Genomic DNA, 17710 nt, shown 5'->3' with positions numbered 1-17710 from the left:
TTGAAAATTTGAAGATTTATTGACTCAAATATTTGATGATTTGCCGATTTGAACATTCAAAGCTTTGAACATTTAAAGCTAAAGAAAAAAAATGATGGTTTTAAGATTTGAAGACTTTAATGTCAAAAACAAAGACTGGGAACCTACGTAAGGGCACCGTAGAAAAGGACGCTATGGCCCAACTTAAGTCTCCGGACCGGCGAGTTACGTTTTTATAATTTACTTGACTTCACCCAAAAGGCACAAAAGATGGGTCATCTAAAAACAAATTATAGTCGTTCCATACTCTTCCGATCATCACTGATAAGAATAAGCAAGAATAGTAAGAAGTAGAGCACAGTGTGGTAGATCTTACTCCGTAATGCACCACGAAAAGGTGACCGGACCGGCCTTAATACTCTACTAGTTATTATATCGAACGGTTCAATTATTAATCATAAACGTAACACACATAATAAGACAGAGCCTGTAATGCGGTATGTTGTGTCATGACTTGCTTAAAGTGACAAATATTTGTAAATTATTTTTACGGAACACTGATCTATCATAAATGGCAGCACAGTATTACACTCATATACAATGAAAATATCGAGGAAAACTTCTATCATGAAGAATGAGATGAGTAATTCTCCTGAAATCAGTCAAAGAAGTCATTGCTGACGACCTAAGCTCTGAACACTAGTGTTGAAAATACCTTTCTGAAAAAAATGCAACAATAAATAATAATGAGAAATAAAAATTGTATTTCCATGAACATCATATCAAAATTAATGAATGAGCTTCAGTAAACAAAACTCAAGTTTCTAAGATTAGGTATATTGAACTATTTTTGTGAAAAGTTTTTGATCAGAATTTCTTTTTGTAAGGGAACTGTTCCGTTTTTCATCTCACTGAACAAATATTCAACTCATCTCAAAACAAAGAAATACAGCACCAATCTCGACGCTTCTTTTTGCTAACACGCGTGCTCATTGGTGAAAAAAATCACCTTAATAAGAAACAAACCAAATTCCTTTTCATTGCTTTGTTTTTGAAGGGATGGAAATTGGAGCTCTATGGGATGAAGTGCCGAACCGTTCCCCTATTTTTCTTGAAATGGGGCAATGCATTCTGCAGGCTCATGAGAAAATTATGGTGTGGCGAAATTCGAATGCCAAATACCAAAGTGTCTATACTCAATCGATAACCCCTGTCAAATCTGGCATCAGTCAGAATTCCAGACAGAAAAAAAAACTCTCAAGTCAAGTCTCAACCAGCAGAATAGGAATGGACATTGACCAAGCTTGGGTGTTTATTATTCAAGATTTATGCAAAAGATTTGGCGTTTGGGGGTGCAAAATCACTGTCCCTGTACCAGCGATGAATATCAATCAGTTGTGAATGCTGAACTGGCAGAATCCCGCAAAATGTGGCAATAAAACGAGCATATCAAATATTCATCGTCACTCCTTTTAGCAATCAGCTTTGCATATGTGGTCTTTGCCTTTTTCTTCGGCACATATAATTTATTTCCTCCGGTATGGATTTCTGCGTCACTGATAACTGCTCGCCTTTTCAATATTTAAAGTCCACTCGATCGGCTCGGTCCGTTGCGAGCTGATAAGCCAAGAATATGCAATCGAGCGGAAGATTGAATAGAAATAAATACGCAAACGGTACAGTAGGCGAGACGACCAAGGCGGCGGTCAATATGGTCGTCGGTTGCTTCGATGATAAAACGACTTCTGTCAACCGCTTTAGCTACTGCCAGTGAAAAAGGTCGTATACAAAAGAGAAAATCGGAAAATATGAAATCATCCACACGGAAAAGGGGGAAAAAGATGACCGTTGGATTTGTAATGTTTGATTTGAAATTAGCTATATTTTGAATTGGAAATTTATATTTTAAAAAGTGGCAGCCAAGCGAACGAACGGCTGCAACAAAAGATGATGTATGGGGTAAGAGATAAAAGCACGACCAACATGCAACAAATATGGTAACCCTTCGCTTTTTGCCTCGCCGTTTCATGCATATTGAACCGTTACAACATATTGCTACATGATATGTGCGTGCGTGCGACCGACCGGATTGGCTGCAAACCGTCTCGTTCCACAAACAACGAAAGAAGGGAAAAATCAATCATCTTTCTATAACAAATTTCGTGTAATTTGCTATTCGTACAAACGTCTATGCGATCAAAGCGGCCATCTGCATTTCCAATGCACCCCTTCCCTCGCAGCTCACTGTTTCAGATAATGGTTTCAGTGATTTTCGTTTCGGATAAATAGGACCAAAATGGCAAAAATTGCTACTATCACTGATCAATAAACGTCATAAATTTCAATTTTAAACCATGCAACGCATAACCCCTCGGTTCGGCAATAATTAATTCGCCTTGCGCAACCCTCTCCGCCGCCTGCTGCAACGGGCAGGACAAAGGAAGTACGCCAAGCATGACTTCCCTGCAACTGCTGATGCCACTTGGTAGGCCACGATACGGGCCACATATCAATCATCACGCATTTATGCGCCTACTACCATCCATTCGCCTACTTGGTGATACAAATTGATACGAAACCTCGACGATGGGGTTAATCCGGGCGAGCGCGCGATCAATTACGAAACCTCTCCAGGCGATAATCGTTTCCAACGAGCGCGTGAACCCATAACTCATCAGCGCTTTCTGATGTCAAACCCCTTTCGAAAACGGATAAATATGACTTTTAATTCCAAACCAGCAGCCACGTTTTAAACATTTACACAAACTTTTTATTATATTTTCAATTAGTGGCGCCCCTTCAGTGGCTGTTCCGATCGGTGCTAACTGGATCTCACTCCGCTAGTTTGGACCCGCGATAATTGACAAAACAATGGCGCTGATTTGGCTCCTACGATACGGGCTTTTTTTCTAACCAAGTAGACATGGCATCTGAGCAGCGTGTGCCATATGATTCTTTGGACCATCGTGTTTGATCGGAAATTTATGTTGTCTCTCGCTATGGGAATATTTACTGCCCTCGAGTGGTCGTAAATCAATAATTTTGTAAACAAATGCAACCCTATCCTGTCAGTGTTGAACTTCACACGCCATTCCCCCAGCAATTCGAAGGATCAACACGTTGATTTTAATCTGCATTCAAAATTCACCTGCCTTTCACGCCGTACCCAACCGTAGCCATGAACTGTACCATTTTATTGCGATTCCCAAGATAAACATCATTATCAACCGGAGATAATGTAATCGACGTTTACGGGTTAATTTACTGCGTGTCACACCTCTATTTAAAATAAATAACACACAAACGACATCATCGGAACGGAATATACAAAACCGAGTGCTACCTGTCCAAATCCCCGGCCGATATAGCCAACCCGATTTGATTAAATATGCATTTATTCCCTTTTTTACCTCCGGTGAAAGGGGTTCGCTTCCTGTGCTATGTCCTCTTCAGTTAATACTTTGAATAAAAAAGAGCACAGAACGCTTTCGACACCCCTTTTTTCCCAACGATTCAAATATGCGTTTAAATATTTAAATCAACCCCTTAGCATCGGTAGCGACCCTCGTTCTGCCGGGATGTAAAGCAGCGCGCCCATACTTGATTGGAGTGCGATGAAGTGACGTCTCTTTGTTATTAGCGTAATTCGTCGCCGGCTTCCGACTAAGCTTTTTTTATTCGCCTTCAGTCACTGATTGGCGACCAGCGTGCGCTGTTTTTTATGTTTCTTTCTTCCACCCTTTGGCGGTTCCAAATACGGGACCAGCCCATCAACAACCGCCGCCGCCTCGCCACACGAACGAGCCAAAGAACGAGAAACAGTCGGAAAGTGCATAAATTAAGGGCAGTTTTGTTTTACGGCGATGCCTCACTCTCTCTCTGCTGGCTGCGGTTCGTCGCCATCGTTGTCGCGCAATTTGAATTTGATTTGGTTGGCTCATCTCGCGACGCGACCGTATTGCCTTCTCATTCTACCCCGGTCCGTTGTTGTTGGTGTCATTCTGATGGGCTCGCATGGCAGTAGGCCAGGCGCGCGAAGAACCAATCACGAGCGGCGACGAAGCGAACGACGACAGCACGATGCGGTTTTAATGCGCGTCGCAGCATCAGCCGCATGGAGGAATCTTGAGATTTATGTTTCCCTCTGTTATAAATTTTAAACGCGGCGTGGCTTCGCTGAAATGATACTGCGGCGCGTTCCCATCACCCGGCCCGGCAGACCTGTCGCGTTGCAAGCAAGAAGATGCTGCGCTATCATTTGGTTACATTGGCGCCCTCGCACTACGCTCAGCCGATGAGTGCAGGGAAATGGCTTGGGCCAGCGTATAACTGGAGGCCGTTTCAAATTTAATAGCAATAAAACGGTCTAATTGAAATGGAAATCACGATTTGAGAATAAAACCGAAGAAATCGTGGAAGTCTGGGCGAATTTGAGGTAATTATGCCGCCGCTTGGAAGCGGAGCATCACCGTCTGGGAAGAATGGCTATCAAGCTGCGTTTTATGGCGGTATATTGGTCAAGAAAATTTTCTTCGTACACGGCACAGGATAGCCGGTAGGTGTTTTTTAATTAGCAATCAATAGCATGTGGGATGCTTCGCAATGGGCTTTTGCACTGTCTGTTCTGCATAGTATTGATGTGCTTTTCGTTTACCATAATTGTACCCAACAACAATTGGGTTTGAAGATGTATTGAGATTATTATATATCCTGACTATAATGTAAAAACTGAGGGTAGTTAATTCAATTTTGTTATTTTTAATTATATTTGGATTTTTTTTTTAAATTCCGCTCTTTGTACATCTCAATTTCCATTCCAATCTCTTTTGGATGTTTCCACTTATCAGCTGAATAACATATATACGAAAATACATCTTGGGCAGAACCCAAAATTTTATTTGGTCGAATTTGATAGAATTTAGAAGATTTTAGTCCTTGGATCCAATTATTACATTCGATTTTTACTACCTTTATAACCATTATGTAGTAGTGACTCATTTTTTGGATTGATAATCGTAATCGTAACAGGACGGTTTGTGTATTTGGACAGCCTTTATGTGGCAGAGGGAAATTCGAATAGCTTCTCCTAACATTGACCAAATGCCAATTTTTTCACATCACAAAGCCATAAATATACAACATATGTACTGATAAAAATTTCAATATTCCTCCATAATTTAAGGATGTTTAAATTTTAAGTTCTCAACTCAATGTGGAGACACTTGATCCCTCATTAATCATTCATACAAAAATTTGATAAAAATATGTTTTTTTTGTCTAATTTTTTGTAGATTTGTCAAATTAGATCAACTGAATAAGTATTCATTAAGTAGATATCATAGAAAGGGGATTAGGTATTCCCAAATTCTAGATTGCATGCACTGTCGAATTTTCTTTCCTATTTTTTACAAACAAAATTCTTGGAGAGGGATCAATTCCACCTAAATATTTTGAAATTTGTTTTTTGACAGTACCTACTCCGCAAAATCGATTGTGCAACAATAACAACAATAATTTACAGACTATCGCCCGTTAGTAAAGTTGAATCACAGATTATCAGTGGTTGAATTATATGTTTCTCAAACGGTCTGTGCTTGAACCGCGTAAATTTATTTATTTTGCTGTGCTACGGAATACAGTGATGAAATCAAAGTCGCCTTTTCAGCATAAATATTAGTACATGATTTCCAAAATGGTTTTGTTGTATATTCACCTTAAATTATTCTTCCGAGTAGTTCAGCAGTGCTGGCAGAATAAAAGATTGTTGGCTATGTTAGAGAGAGCACCCAATTACGCCTCATACGGGATGAGTGCCTGTGTGAGCGTGAATGAGGGACTACGTTAAGTACTGCCTATCCCCCAAAAGTAATGCTGGGAGGCAGTTCCTGGGGGAACCAGGGTATTAGCAGAGAGGGTAAGTCATGTAACATTCCGCTACTTGGATGGGTTTAGTGGGTCGGCCTTCTGCACTAATAAAAATCCACACATATGATATGATTGGATTTTTGTCAGTGTTTCAACCCCACTCCCTGAGTGATAATTTCAGGTGTCTGTATGCAGATTTGTCTTCATCCCTCTATAAAAAAAGAATGAAAAAGATTCCAATGCGAATCAACTTCAAGTTCAAAAGAAGTTCCAAAAACAGGGCTAGTAGCGACCAATGCCACTCAAAATAGTGACTTTAGTGACAAAAGCTGACGAAAACAGGGACCAAATAGTGACTTTCAGTTGCAGAAAAAGTGACCAATTAGTGACTTTCAGTTTCAGTTGCAAGTTCGATTAGACGAAATCAAGCGTTTTTGGGTCGAAGGAGAATCTTTTTTTTCGTAATTTGTGGCGGAGAACATCTTTCACTCACCACTCTCTCATAACGAACTCAGAAGAGAAACGAAAATCGTGCACGCTAACTTTTATCTACTCAGTGACTAAGTAAAATTGTATTGCCCTTTCTTTTTATTCAACGGAAATTTTACTAAATATCAGTCAAAAGCATTGAGGTGAGCGAAACATGGTTATCACTCATAAGACCTGTTTTTCTTTCCTGAAAAACGATTGTTCGGCAAAAATCTGCGTGAATAATCATTCTCTTCTCGTGAGAATGAGTGAAAATTACGATCACTGGATTAGCTGAACACTTACTTAAGAAATATGCAGATTTGCTGTAGATGCCACGGAAGTTATTGGATTTTTTTATTGCGACAGGAACAACCGTACGGATCGTTTTGATAGAAAACGAAACAAAAATTATAGAGATTGAAAACTCGACCGCCTGCTTATAATGCAGGACCATCGGGCTTGTCGTCGAATTCAAAACTTATGAAAAGCTAACAAATCTAACAAAATCAAAAAAAAAATCACTTCAAAATCACATTGGAATCTTTTACATTTTCAAATGTATAAATTATCATCATAATATATTTGGGACAATTCTAAAATATTGATCAAAGTAGAGGGGGGTCCCGAAGCGTAGTTGGCTACACGCTCGCCTTATAAGCGAATGGTCATGGGTTCGATTCCCAGCCCCTCCAACAAACCTTACCAAAATATCACGCGCTAAAAATCAGAAGGGTATTAATTATTTTCTTTATCCCTGTCAGGACGGACTGGTCATATTTGCCCAGCGCGCTGCTAATGATAGCATTTGGTCACAAAAAAGATAGACAACATAGAACAAATTACCAAATTACCATTCAAAATCAACTCACTGTGTATCAACAGTACTAACAACCGACGAACGGGAAGGCCCGCATACTCAAGGTGAAAGAAAACGACAGAAAACCATCCGCTGCTGTTCTGTCTCATGCTCATTGTTCAGTAAAGCTTGACTTCCACCAGTAGGTTCGCTAGTGTTCCAAAATCGAAGATGAACCACATTTCACATCAATGATGCATATACATATGTTATGTGATTTGGTCATTGTTGGGAGAAGTTGTTCAAATTTTTCGTGGTCACTAAAAAAATCCGAGTAAGTTGTCAATCCAAAAAATAACTCGCCAAATAACGATAATTTGTCTAAAGGATCTATTAGAAAAATACGCTATAATACAACAACTTTAGTTCCGGGTAAAACAGGGGAGGATCAAGTCTTCCAAGGGGTCAAGTCTCCCAAGGAATCAAGTCTCCCCACCTTCCCCTACTGTAGAAAGTCTGATAGTTTGAAAAATCGAAATCGGCAGGTCTCCTGCTTGCATGACCATATACCAATTTATAAATGCAAGAGATAGCGTTTTTTCAATGGTAGTAAAATCGAAATTTCACCACTATAAAACTACTAATCAGTGCAAACTAAGTGCAGGAGATAATCTTTTCACCTCGTACCTCATTCCTTAGCTCTACTTTCTTCTAAAACACTACCATTTTCTATAAACTCGCAAAATACCTTATTTTTTCATATATTTTATCGATTTCCAACTACCATTTTTCCATGAGCTCATGGTGAACGAGTAACGTAAACATGGTGCACGGAAGGTTGTTGTCTACACCTTTTACGACTGCTGCACCCTGGAGGTAAATGTCATCGAAGTAAACAGTCGGTCCCTCATTAGTTACTGGTGAAATGCCAATAAGAGTAAAATGGCTGGCAAAGTTTCAGAGCGATAATTTTTCCAAGATCCGTAATTTAATTTCCGCCTCGAACAAAGCATCATCTGACGGATACATAAAGCTTCATTCAAAAATCTTAGTCAATAGTTTCAAAATAGTTGAAAATAGTGACTCTTCGCGGAAAAAAGTGACTTGAGGTCGAAAAAAGAGACTTTTTAGTGACTTGCCCGGAAAAAGTGACCTTCACTAAAAAGTGATCTGCTACCAGGCCTGCAAAAGCACTTTTATGCAGCTGCAAAGTTCCTCAATAGCTTCTTAGAAACTTCCATCGCACATGTTCCAAACAAATTCACTGCAAACCTTTCAAACAACTTTCATGTTTCCAAAAGTTCTACTGCAGTTCACAGGCAAAAATTGTGTTTTGGACTTTTTTTTTCTTTGTCTGCCATAGAGCTCGGACCTAGTTGATCCATCTCGCTTTGTGCTTTGGACTTTAATGAAATTTCATCTCGGATCAGTTTTCTTTTGTGGTTAGCTTATGGTCTTGGAAAGAACTGATTTATTTTCAATCATGTCATGCGCATTTCCAATCTCTTAAGCGTAATGCAGCGGAACAGCGACGGAAACCGCCTGATTTGGCAAATACCCCGAATATATGTGTTGTCAAATCTTGCCGTTTCGCTGACCTGCATTTGGGCGACAACACCAAAATCACCCAACACGCGATCGCGACGCGATTATATCGCTTGGCGACTGCGATTCTGTCGCCGTTGGTATGGAAGCATAAATGAAACATGTCTGCAGCGACAACGATAGAATCGCGTCGCGACGATGGAATCGTTAAGCTCTGGGGGACCCTTTAAGGAAATTTCCTCTTGATCGCTACTGACGCCGTCCATGGGAATAAATTTTTACTTTGCACTTCGAAGACAATTCGTCTCGGTTCAAACTTTCCTAGTATACAATTGTGGTTCTGAAAAAAAAAACGATTTATTTTCAATAATGTGCCTTCCCAATTACTGACAGCAACGAAACTAAAACCAAATCAATATTTAAATAAAAATTGTCTCTTTACTGCCACTGACGCCATCCATGAGAACAAAGTTTTGTAGCTTCTCCCTCCTTTGCGCGCTTATGATTCTGCTACCGACTGCTACTACCGTCATCAAGCGATTAGGTTTGACACTTTGAGGAAAATTTGTTTCGACTCAACTTTCTCTTCTATAAAATTGTGTTCTGAAAAGAACCGATTTGTTTCTGTGACAGTCTTGGCAGCAGCGATGGAGTACACTTCTGTAGCGGTGACAAATTTCGTTTAAAGTGCAAATCACGATCACGTGTTGGTTGCCACAGACGCCATCCATGCGAATTTTTGCAATGTTCCTTCCCACGCGCTGCTGTAATAGGACAGGGCCAAAGGTGCTGGTTGAAAGAGATGGCGCCACAACATTTGTAGTAAAATGAATTTTCTTGTATGGACAAATCACCCGTTCTCACTAACTACGCATCACAGCGATATGTGACGTAGGTAGAAAAGCTTCAATTTTTTTTCAGATTTTTTATACCCCTATTGCATTTTGCAACTTTAAATAATAAATGAGATCTGATTACTGCTCCATACTAAACTCAAGCGGTTTACTACAAATTTCTTTATGACTGCTCTCCACCTAGAGTGTACAAAAGTAACATTCAAAACTTACGCTATTCAACGACAGTTGTCACTGCTGTATATGTAAAATTACATTGATATAAAAACGAAGCATCGCCACCTCTCGCTTGGTAGTGTCAATATCGCAATTTATACCACCAGGTGTACAAGTGTTGTTGAAATGATTTGAAAGGGCCTCAAGCGGAATTTTAGCTAGAATGCCACTGATCTCGTCCTATTCTGAGCATGTTCAACCACTAACAGCAACTACACTAGACCCAGCATCATGTGAGACATTTCCGTTGGAGTACTGCTGACGCAACGACAGCCACTCAATAGTTTGCCGCTGAAACGCTACAGATGCAGGAACCACCGTCACCGGAGCTGGGGCCGCTACCGACGCCATCGTTCTTTGTCTTTCCGCTCTCCGTGTCCACTCTTCGTGCCCACCGTGGATTCTCGAACAGAAAAGACACGCGAGCACGAAGTATTGAAGTATTGAAATTTTTAATAGTGTTCGTGTATATGCGAGAGTTTCAATGAAACTGATAAATTGTTGGAGAGTAACTCTTCCATCTATTTTCATCGTGCTAAGATGTTTTTCGAATCCCACCATTTCAGTATTGTAACTTTTCAAAGGATTCCCAGAATATTTAGTGGGTACTTACGGGCCTGAAGCACCCCGGGCAGCGTGGTGGTGGAGAATTTATGAGCAGAAAATCGTAGCAGTATTTGCAGTAATTGACAATGTTTTCGAAATGGACAAATTGATATTATTTTGCGAAAAAGAATCAACGTGTCTTGGAGGGACTAAAACACCTAACCTCCTACTCTTTAGATAGGACCTCTCTGGGATGTTAAGGGTTCGAGTTCCTCAAAGACTCGTAGAGTATTTTTCGCATAATTATTATCAATTTGTTAATTTCGAATACATACACTGAGAATATGCACAATTTCCGAATTTCCGAACAATATTCTTCGGTTCCTCAAACCATGTGGTTATCCATTTTGACAACCGACCTCGCAACTGCACCGGCATTCTAACCCAACGCACGGAAAGAAATTACCACCTTGCCTTCCGTCTTCCTTTGGAGCTTCTGTTGAATCATCCGGTCGCTTAAAAGGTCGGACGGCCGCTTGAGGGAATCTCCTTTTTCTAGAAGTAGGTTAACCAACTTGATTTGTAACCCTACATATTTTGGACCCACTTGGCGACAAGAGAATAATATTGTTCTGTTTGACTAGTTTCCTGTACAAAAATAACGATATTTAGATGAAATTTTAATGAAATCAGTTTGTTCAAGAAGGCAAATGTTACAGTACGTTACGCTTCCAAGCATACTTCGCCGATAATCTCAGAAAGCACACAATAAGTTCATTTCGAAATTGTAAATCTAAAATACAGGATCAATCATCTTATTGATGCATGCCAATCGAAAGATATGGCTCTGGTTCGGCTCAATTGCCCAGAGTAAATTGTTGATTCGGTTTTTTAAGAGACTTAAATATGTTTCACTGTCCAAAACTAAAAATATTTTCATTTCAAAAAGTTGCAAATTTCACCGATTTATCAATAATGGTTGCCCATTTCGAATTTCTATTTCATATCTATTACTTTCATCCTTGGAATGGTGTAATTTTCGCTCTTGTCAAACCTATAATTGGATAGGCCCTCCTTAGCCGTGCGGTAAGACGCGCGGTAAGACGCGCGGCTACAAAGCAAGACCATGCTGAGGGTGGGTGGGTTCGATTCCCGGTGCCGGTCTAGGCAAATTTTCGGATTGGAAATTGTCTCGACTTCCCTGGGCATAAAAGTATCATCGTGTCATTCGGCATGCAGTAGACCTAAAACGGATTTTCTAAATTACATATCTGCCAATATGATAATTTTATTAATCGTTTTTACAAAGAAAACGGAATCTGATATTTTGTTGATATTTTCCCATTCAATTCCACCTTTTGATTGTTACCTCACAGATGCGAATTTCAACAGTAAGTCGAGTGAAGTACGAAATGCGTATCTGTTAAGGTACAATCAAGTGGTGGAATTTAATGGGAAGGTACAAACTCGTCTTATGACAAGTAAAGACATTCCACTAAAAATCTCAAAATAATTTTCTTAGTGAGATTACTGTTTCGTACTTGAGTCGTCTACGAGATTTTTTTCTGATTTTCCGGAGGAAATTCTCCCTTATTTTCTTGTGAAATTGGGGTGTTTAATTTAGGAAAATGTTGAGTTTTCTACAATTCATCGCTTCTGAACTCAAACATTTTTTTATTCGAACTAATAACCGTTTTTAAGATAATAAAAAATGACCTATTTGTTGTTATAATTTATACTGCCTCTGCCTCTGCCTCTTCAAACAATGAAAACAAAATATGTCACCACTTTATTGCTTTCCTTTTGGTACACCAAAATTAATCATTGCATTTCCTAAAATATATCGCTAAACATTTGAACTTCAAACACGTTTGCATACGTCAATCGGCCCAGATTTGTGCAAATAACAAATGAAAATAGTGCAAGTCTACGAAAATAAGATTATCCTAGGTCACGTTGACCAAGTAACAAAAAACGTTACAGTGTTGGCGAATTCATTCTCGATACCCCAAAAAACGCACCCTTACCAGCTAAATTTCATCAAATTCATAATGACACAAAAAAAAATCTTCATCATCATCATCACCACCATCATCATCAGTCATCATGAAAGTCGGTTACAGCAACCCTTCTTTCATCACCAAACAGCAGCATCATAGAGCAAATGTTCCCTCTGCTATGCTTCCATGCCTACTACGTGTGCAACATAAAGGGAACAAATTCGCAACGCCTGCTGCGACGTTCGCCCGAAACGTTGTGCCACCACGACACGAAAATCGCCGTTTGATTGGTTAAATGCGTGTTTTGATTTTAAACCCTTACGGAATTCCCCTCGTCGTGTGTATGGTGCATTCGGTTTCCCATCGCAGCATAGCTCGCTATTTTAAAAATGATTCCATCTTTTCTCATATGTTATGCTGCATCTCCTGCACAAGGGGTTGAAGCTTTTGTGCATACAATGCACTCGGCTAAAGAATGTTTTCCTTGTCGGCAGTGACTTCTCGATTGTACCGGCGGGAGAAAGTCATTCTGGATGGCTTTCAATAGATGAGATGTTTCCTTAACTAGGTCATTAACGACAAATTCTCAGCACGTGGCCTTCACTATTGTAGGGCGTTTTTTTAAGATGTCGGATTTTAACACCTTGTCCTTTTTCTTCTCCCCTTTGCAGACGACAACTACAGCGATCGCGAGGATGGAAGCGACCGTGACCAGCTCGGCAGTCCGATTCCGCATGAGCGGCCGGACCGAGTTACTCCTCTCAACCTGGTGAGTGAATCAATTTAGACTTCGTTAGTCAATATTTGCTCCTACCGGGGTTGGTAAACAAATTTCGGAATTTAATTTAACCATTTTCTCTTCGTGTCGTCCACAGATAACTGACGCCTCCAGGCGAACACCCTCCCCACCTCAGCAAACGTCTGTAGGCGGTCCTAGTAGCAGTAGTATTGGTGTTGCACTGGCCGCCCTCCAGAATCAGCTTCCACTGGGATCTCTTTTCCTGCAGAATCAACTGGGACTGGGCACATTGGGAAATCTCTCCAGCCAGGAATTAAATGTGCTACAGCAAGCATTGCAAGCTCAACAGGCGTCTTTCCAGCAACAGTTGCAAAACTACATGCTTATGCAAGCTCAAGGCAATGTTGGAGGAAATGGAAATGCCGCAGCCCAGGCTACCGCTCAAGCTGCCGCCCAATTCCTCATGCAAAATCAGGTAATTACAAATTTTATAGCTCCTATCGATCCTGTAGTACCACAACCAACCACCTAAACCACTTTTCTTTCTCCATATGTCTATATTCGATCTCTTTTTGGATTGTAGCTTTCTGCAAGCTTTCCCACTCCACCTCAGTCAATCACTAACAGTGCTACTAGCGTCTCTACTAACATCACAAATCCCTCCACAATATCAAACAGTGTGCCCAGTAATGCTTCCACCACAAAGCTTAAATTAACGCACGATGGATCACGGTCTCTTCAGGTTAGGTTCTTCCTAATCTAAAGTTGTATCAACTAATAGACCTTATTTACCTATAACTTTTTTATCCTTAAATTCTCAGGTTCAACAGGCTGTTGCCCAACTGCAAGCTCTCCAACAAAAACAGCAACAGCTGAAAGCCAGTTCTACCCCCACTCCAGGAAACCTTTCGTCTTCATCCCCTCTGCACAGTCCATCTGGAAGTCCGGGACTTCACCATCCATCTGCGCACTCATCGCTGTTGGGCTCGAGTCAAACCACACCCCCCAACGCAAACCAGTTGAACGTTGGCGGAATTCTCACCCCATCAACGCCCGGTTCGAACGCCCACACTCCCCAGCTGCAGAAGCACAACGCTGCACCGCGTGCTCTTGAACCATCGCCCGAGGAAACCACCGACCTGGAAGAGCTGGAACAGTTCGCGAAAACGTTCAAGCAGCGGCGGATAAAGCTCGGCTTTACGCAGGGCGACGTCGGGCTGGCGATGGGTAAGCTGTACGGAAACGATTTCTCCCAGACCACCATCTCCCGATTCGAGGCGCTGAATCTGAGCTTCAAGAACATGTGCAAGCTGAAACCGCTACTGCAGAAGTGGCTCGAGGACGCCGACAGCAGCATCTCCAACCCTGGCGGGTGAGTGTTTTATACAATAAGCAAACTATAGTCAGTCAGTCTTTTGTATTTTTCAAAAACCGGGTCATATACGGATTCGGGAATTGCACGCAAATATCTAACGATTGTCCTTTCCTGTATCATTACAGTCGAATTTTCAGCCCGAGCACCATAGCCAGCACGACGCCAACGCCGGAAATGGTTGGCCGTCGACGCAAGAAACGCACCTCGATCGAAACCTCCGTCCGGGTGGCCCTCGAAAAGGCCTTCCTCGTCAACAGCAAACCCACCAGCGAAGAAATCACCAACCTAGCCGACAACCTCTGCATGGAGAAGGAAGTCGTACGGGTATGGTTCTGCAATCGGCGCCAGAAAGAAAAGCGGATAAACCCTCCCAACGGTATGGAAAGCCCCACGCACTCGTCCGGAAGCAGTGAAATGTTCCAGCTGCCGAACATGTCCAGTGGGAACCTACCTGCCCATTACCCGCCGCACCATCCGATGGCATCCGGTGGTATCAAGCAGGAATGACTAGGAAATGGATCCTTCGATCCAGACACCAGAGGTTCCCCCTCACTGAGTCCTGCTACCACCTTGCACCAGCAGCATCATCCTTTTCTTATTTGAACCAGGCGTGATAGCGATCAGTTTCCGTCCCGTTCCTTTCAATCCCAGCACCTAACCCCCTTGTTCCAACCCTTGGAGTTCCAACGCACATATCAGACCGATCCGTGGTGATCCGGCAGCAGACAGAACGCAACTTCTGAGAAGTTGTTCCCCGCTTGTTAAAGGCGACTACATTCCTGGGAATTCCCCAATTCTTATTTATTAGAACCAGATAGCAAAGAAAACAAGGATATTTACGTTAGAATGTGTTCCGTAAGCAGAAATAGCATGTGAAAAAATGTGGAATTATCTTTAATTAAATCAATATTAGTGTTTGTGTAAAATGTATAAATAGAGATACGAACTGGCACAGCAGCGATTTATTGCCGGGACTACAAAAAAACGATATCATTCCAAAAAGGCTTTAAGCATTTTCCTTCTCCGCATGAGTAGCGTTAGTTCTATTATACTTTGATGTTTCTCCTCCGATTTCCCAAGTCAGGTATGATGCCTTAATTATTGTGTAAGATGAAAACTGTTCGTGGTTTTTCAGTTTTTTTTTTGCCGTTTATGAGACAAATCATTGACGAAAGTATCTTCATGTACCATTAGTTAAATATTTATCTCAGTTTCAATTAGATTTTTTAGACTTGTCAGCAACTCATACTGATGCGATAATGTTCTTCGGAAAGCTTTCGATAACCTTTGCGAAGAACATTTTCAGTATCCCAGAACCACTCCACTTTTTTTTTTTTTTTTTTGTGTCTTTATTAAAGAGACTTTCAGCCCGAGGCTGGCTCGTCTCCGAGGAACCACTCCACTTTGCATCTTACTCAATAGCCCTCCAGTTCCTGTACATAACCTCCATTGGAAATGAAACTGTACGTATTAGATGTGAAAAAGGGCATTGACCTGTCGTTTATGTTTCGTTGAACAAATCTGTAAAAATTGTGCTACACGCTGTTAGCAGGGAGTCTCTAAAAAGCTATTACATAGATATTTAATACGCCTAACGACCTGATCGAATTTTTGTGCAATTTGCATACCGGTTTTCTTAGTTGTGCATTTCCCATACGCCGAGGAAACTAGTTGCCTCCACCAGATGCCAATATGAAGCATAGATTGAGGATAAGTTAAAGATTAGTTAATTGAAATAAATAGCTCACGCACTCTCAATTCTACATCCCTTGTTTATTTCTAATTTCTCTCTGGTTATATTGATTCGGAAATCCTTTTGATGAAATGAAAATAAAACACGTATACTAAAACTATTGTACTACTTAAAAATTGTAATCGAAAAACACAAACAAACGATATTTAGATGAACGATGTGTAGAAAAAGTATAAAATCGGGTCTCTTTTTTGGAATCAGGAAAAATACTGTAAAAATTAAAATTGTAGTTGAAATCTTGTCGAGCCTAAATTTAAGAATTATAAATACTATATCCAAAGAGCAGAAACTTACTTTACTAACATAAATCATTAAGACTACCCAACAGAAGCAAAACTCTTAACTAATTCTGTAAATCTTTGAACAGATAAAAAACAAATCACATTTTTCAGAGGCTCAGTTTCCGCCCCAAACAGTACTCAATAAAAAAAAACAGTTTACGAAAAATTATTTCATAAACACACAGAGAAGGATTCTAGGTTTCCCGCGCTTTACGGGAAGCACTAGAGTCGATCTCAGTCTTCCAGCCAATAGCAAAACGAAACACTCAAACATAGTAATAGTCATTATTGAAAACAAAAAAAAACGAAAAATAATAGACGAAGGTAGATATTTTAGTGAAATAAATCAAACAAACGGATTGATGTTCCTATTGCTGAGCGAAAGATACATTGTTTCAGCCCTGCACCAAAAACACAAATACACACACAGGCAACGCAAGCATTGAAAATTAGGGAGATTACTATCAGATTGTTTAAGTTTTTTTTATATTATTTGTCTGTGCGTTAGAAGCTTAATAATAGCTTAATTTTCAGTTCAGAAGCTGAATGAAGCAGGCGGAAAACAATTTCATTTCTGATATCAGCAAACGGTTTGAACAAGCAACAATGTGAAATATAGCTCGTAAGCAGATTATACGGAATCATTGATAATGGAAAAAAATGTACTAGAAACAAACCACACAAGCACTTTTACAGTTGAATGTGAGTTGAACTAATTTTTGTCTATATTTTTCTATGATTCGATATCGAAGCAGTAAGATTTAATAGAAATCTTTGTACATAAGTGAGAAAAGAAATCAACTATAAACGAAAGAAAACACTGCAGCTAGATGAATACGAGAATAATAAATACAGATTCATAATCGAAAATGTTTTTGTTTCTTTTTGATTAATCCGATATCACAATGATATACCATTCAACATTGCAAAAAAAGGGATTATTCTATCGGGCGCTGGTGACGCCTTCTTCGCACATTATTAAAAATGAAAAATGCATTGCTGACTTCAAAATATCTTGCAATCTTATAATCTAGTATTATCAACGCACCCTCTGACCACAGCCTATGTGCGTTGATTTAAATACAGCTGAGCGATACGCCTACCGGGCAACACGTCCGGTGTGCACTGCACTAAGATCTCCTTAGATACAACCGGACCGAGATCTTACTCAAGGGTCCCGTTTCGTAGTGATATGTTGCCATAAAATAGTAATTTATGCACTCATCTTATTTATGCTTTTCTTATCTATGGGAATATTGAAATTTACTAATGATATTGATTAATAATGTG

The 17710-nt window shown here is 40.3% G+C and overlaps 1 protein-coding gene across 4 annotated transcripts in view; it reads left to right on the top strand.

Moving 5' to 3' along the window:
- Window positions 1-17290, top strand: part of LOC134213852 (protein nubbin-like) — a 346695-nt gene extending 329405 nt beyond the window's left edge. For 3 of the 4 annotated variants that reach the window (XM_062693271.1, XM_062693268.1, XM_062693270.1), the window contains 5 exons: window positions 12944-13041; window positions 13148-13486; window positions 13595-13753; window positions 13833-14383; window positions 14512-17290. In XM_062693271.1, coding sequence (XP_062549255.1) covers window positions 12944-13041; window positions 13148-13486; window positions 13595-13753; window positions 13833-14383; window positions 14512-14893 — 1529 coding nt within the window. In that variant the 3' untranslated portion in view covers window positions 14894-17290. The remainder of the gene's footprint in view (window positions 1-12943; window positions 13042-13147; window positions 13487-13594; window positions 13754-13832; window positions 14384-14511) is intronic. The other variant, XM_062693269.1, reaches the window with a different exon arrangement.
- Window positions 17291-17710: the final 420 nt, after the last annotated feature.

The sequence above is a fragment of the Armigeres subalbatus genome, chromosome 2, assembly GCF_024139115.2.
Source record: "Armigeres subalbatus isolate Guangzhou_Male chromosome 2, GZ_Asu_2, whole genome shotgun sequence".
Lineage (NCBI taxonomy): Eukaryota > Metazoa > Arthropoda > Insecta > Diptera > Culicidae > Armigeres > Armigeres subalbatus.
The sequence above is the reverse complement of the archived record's forward strand: the minus strand, read 5'-3'. Positions and strand labels throughout refer to the sequence as shown.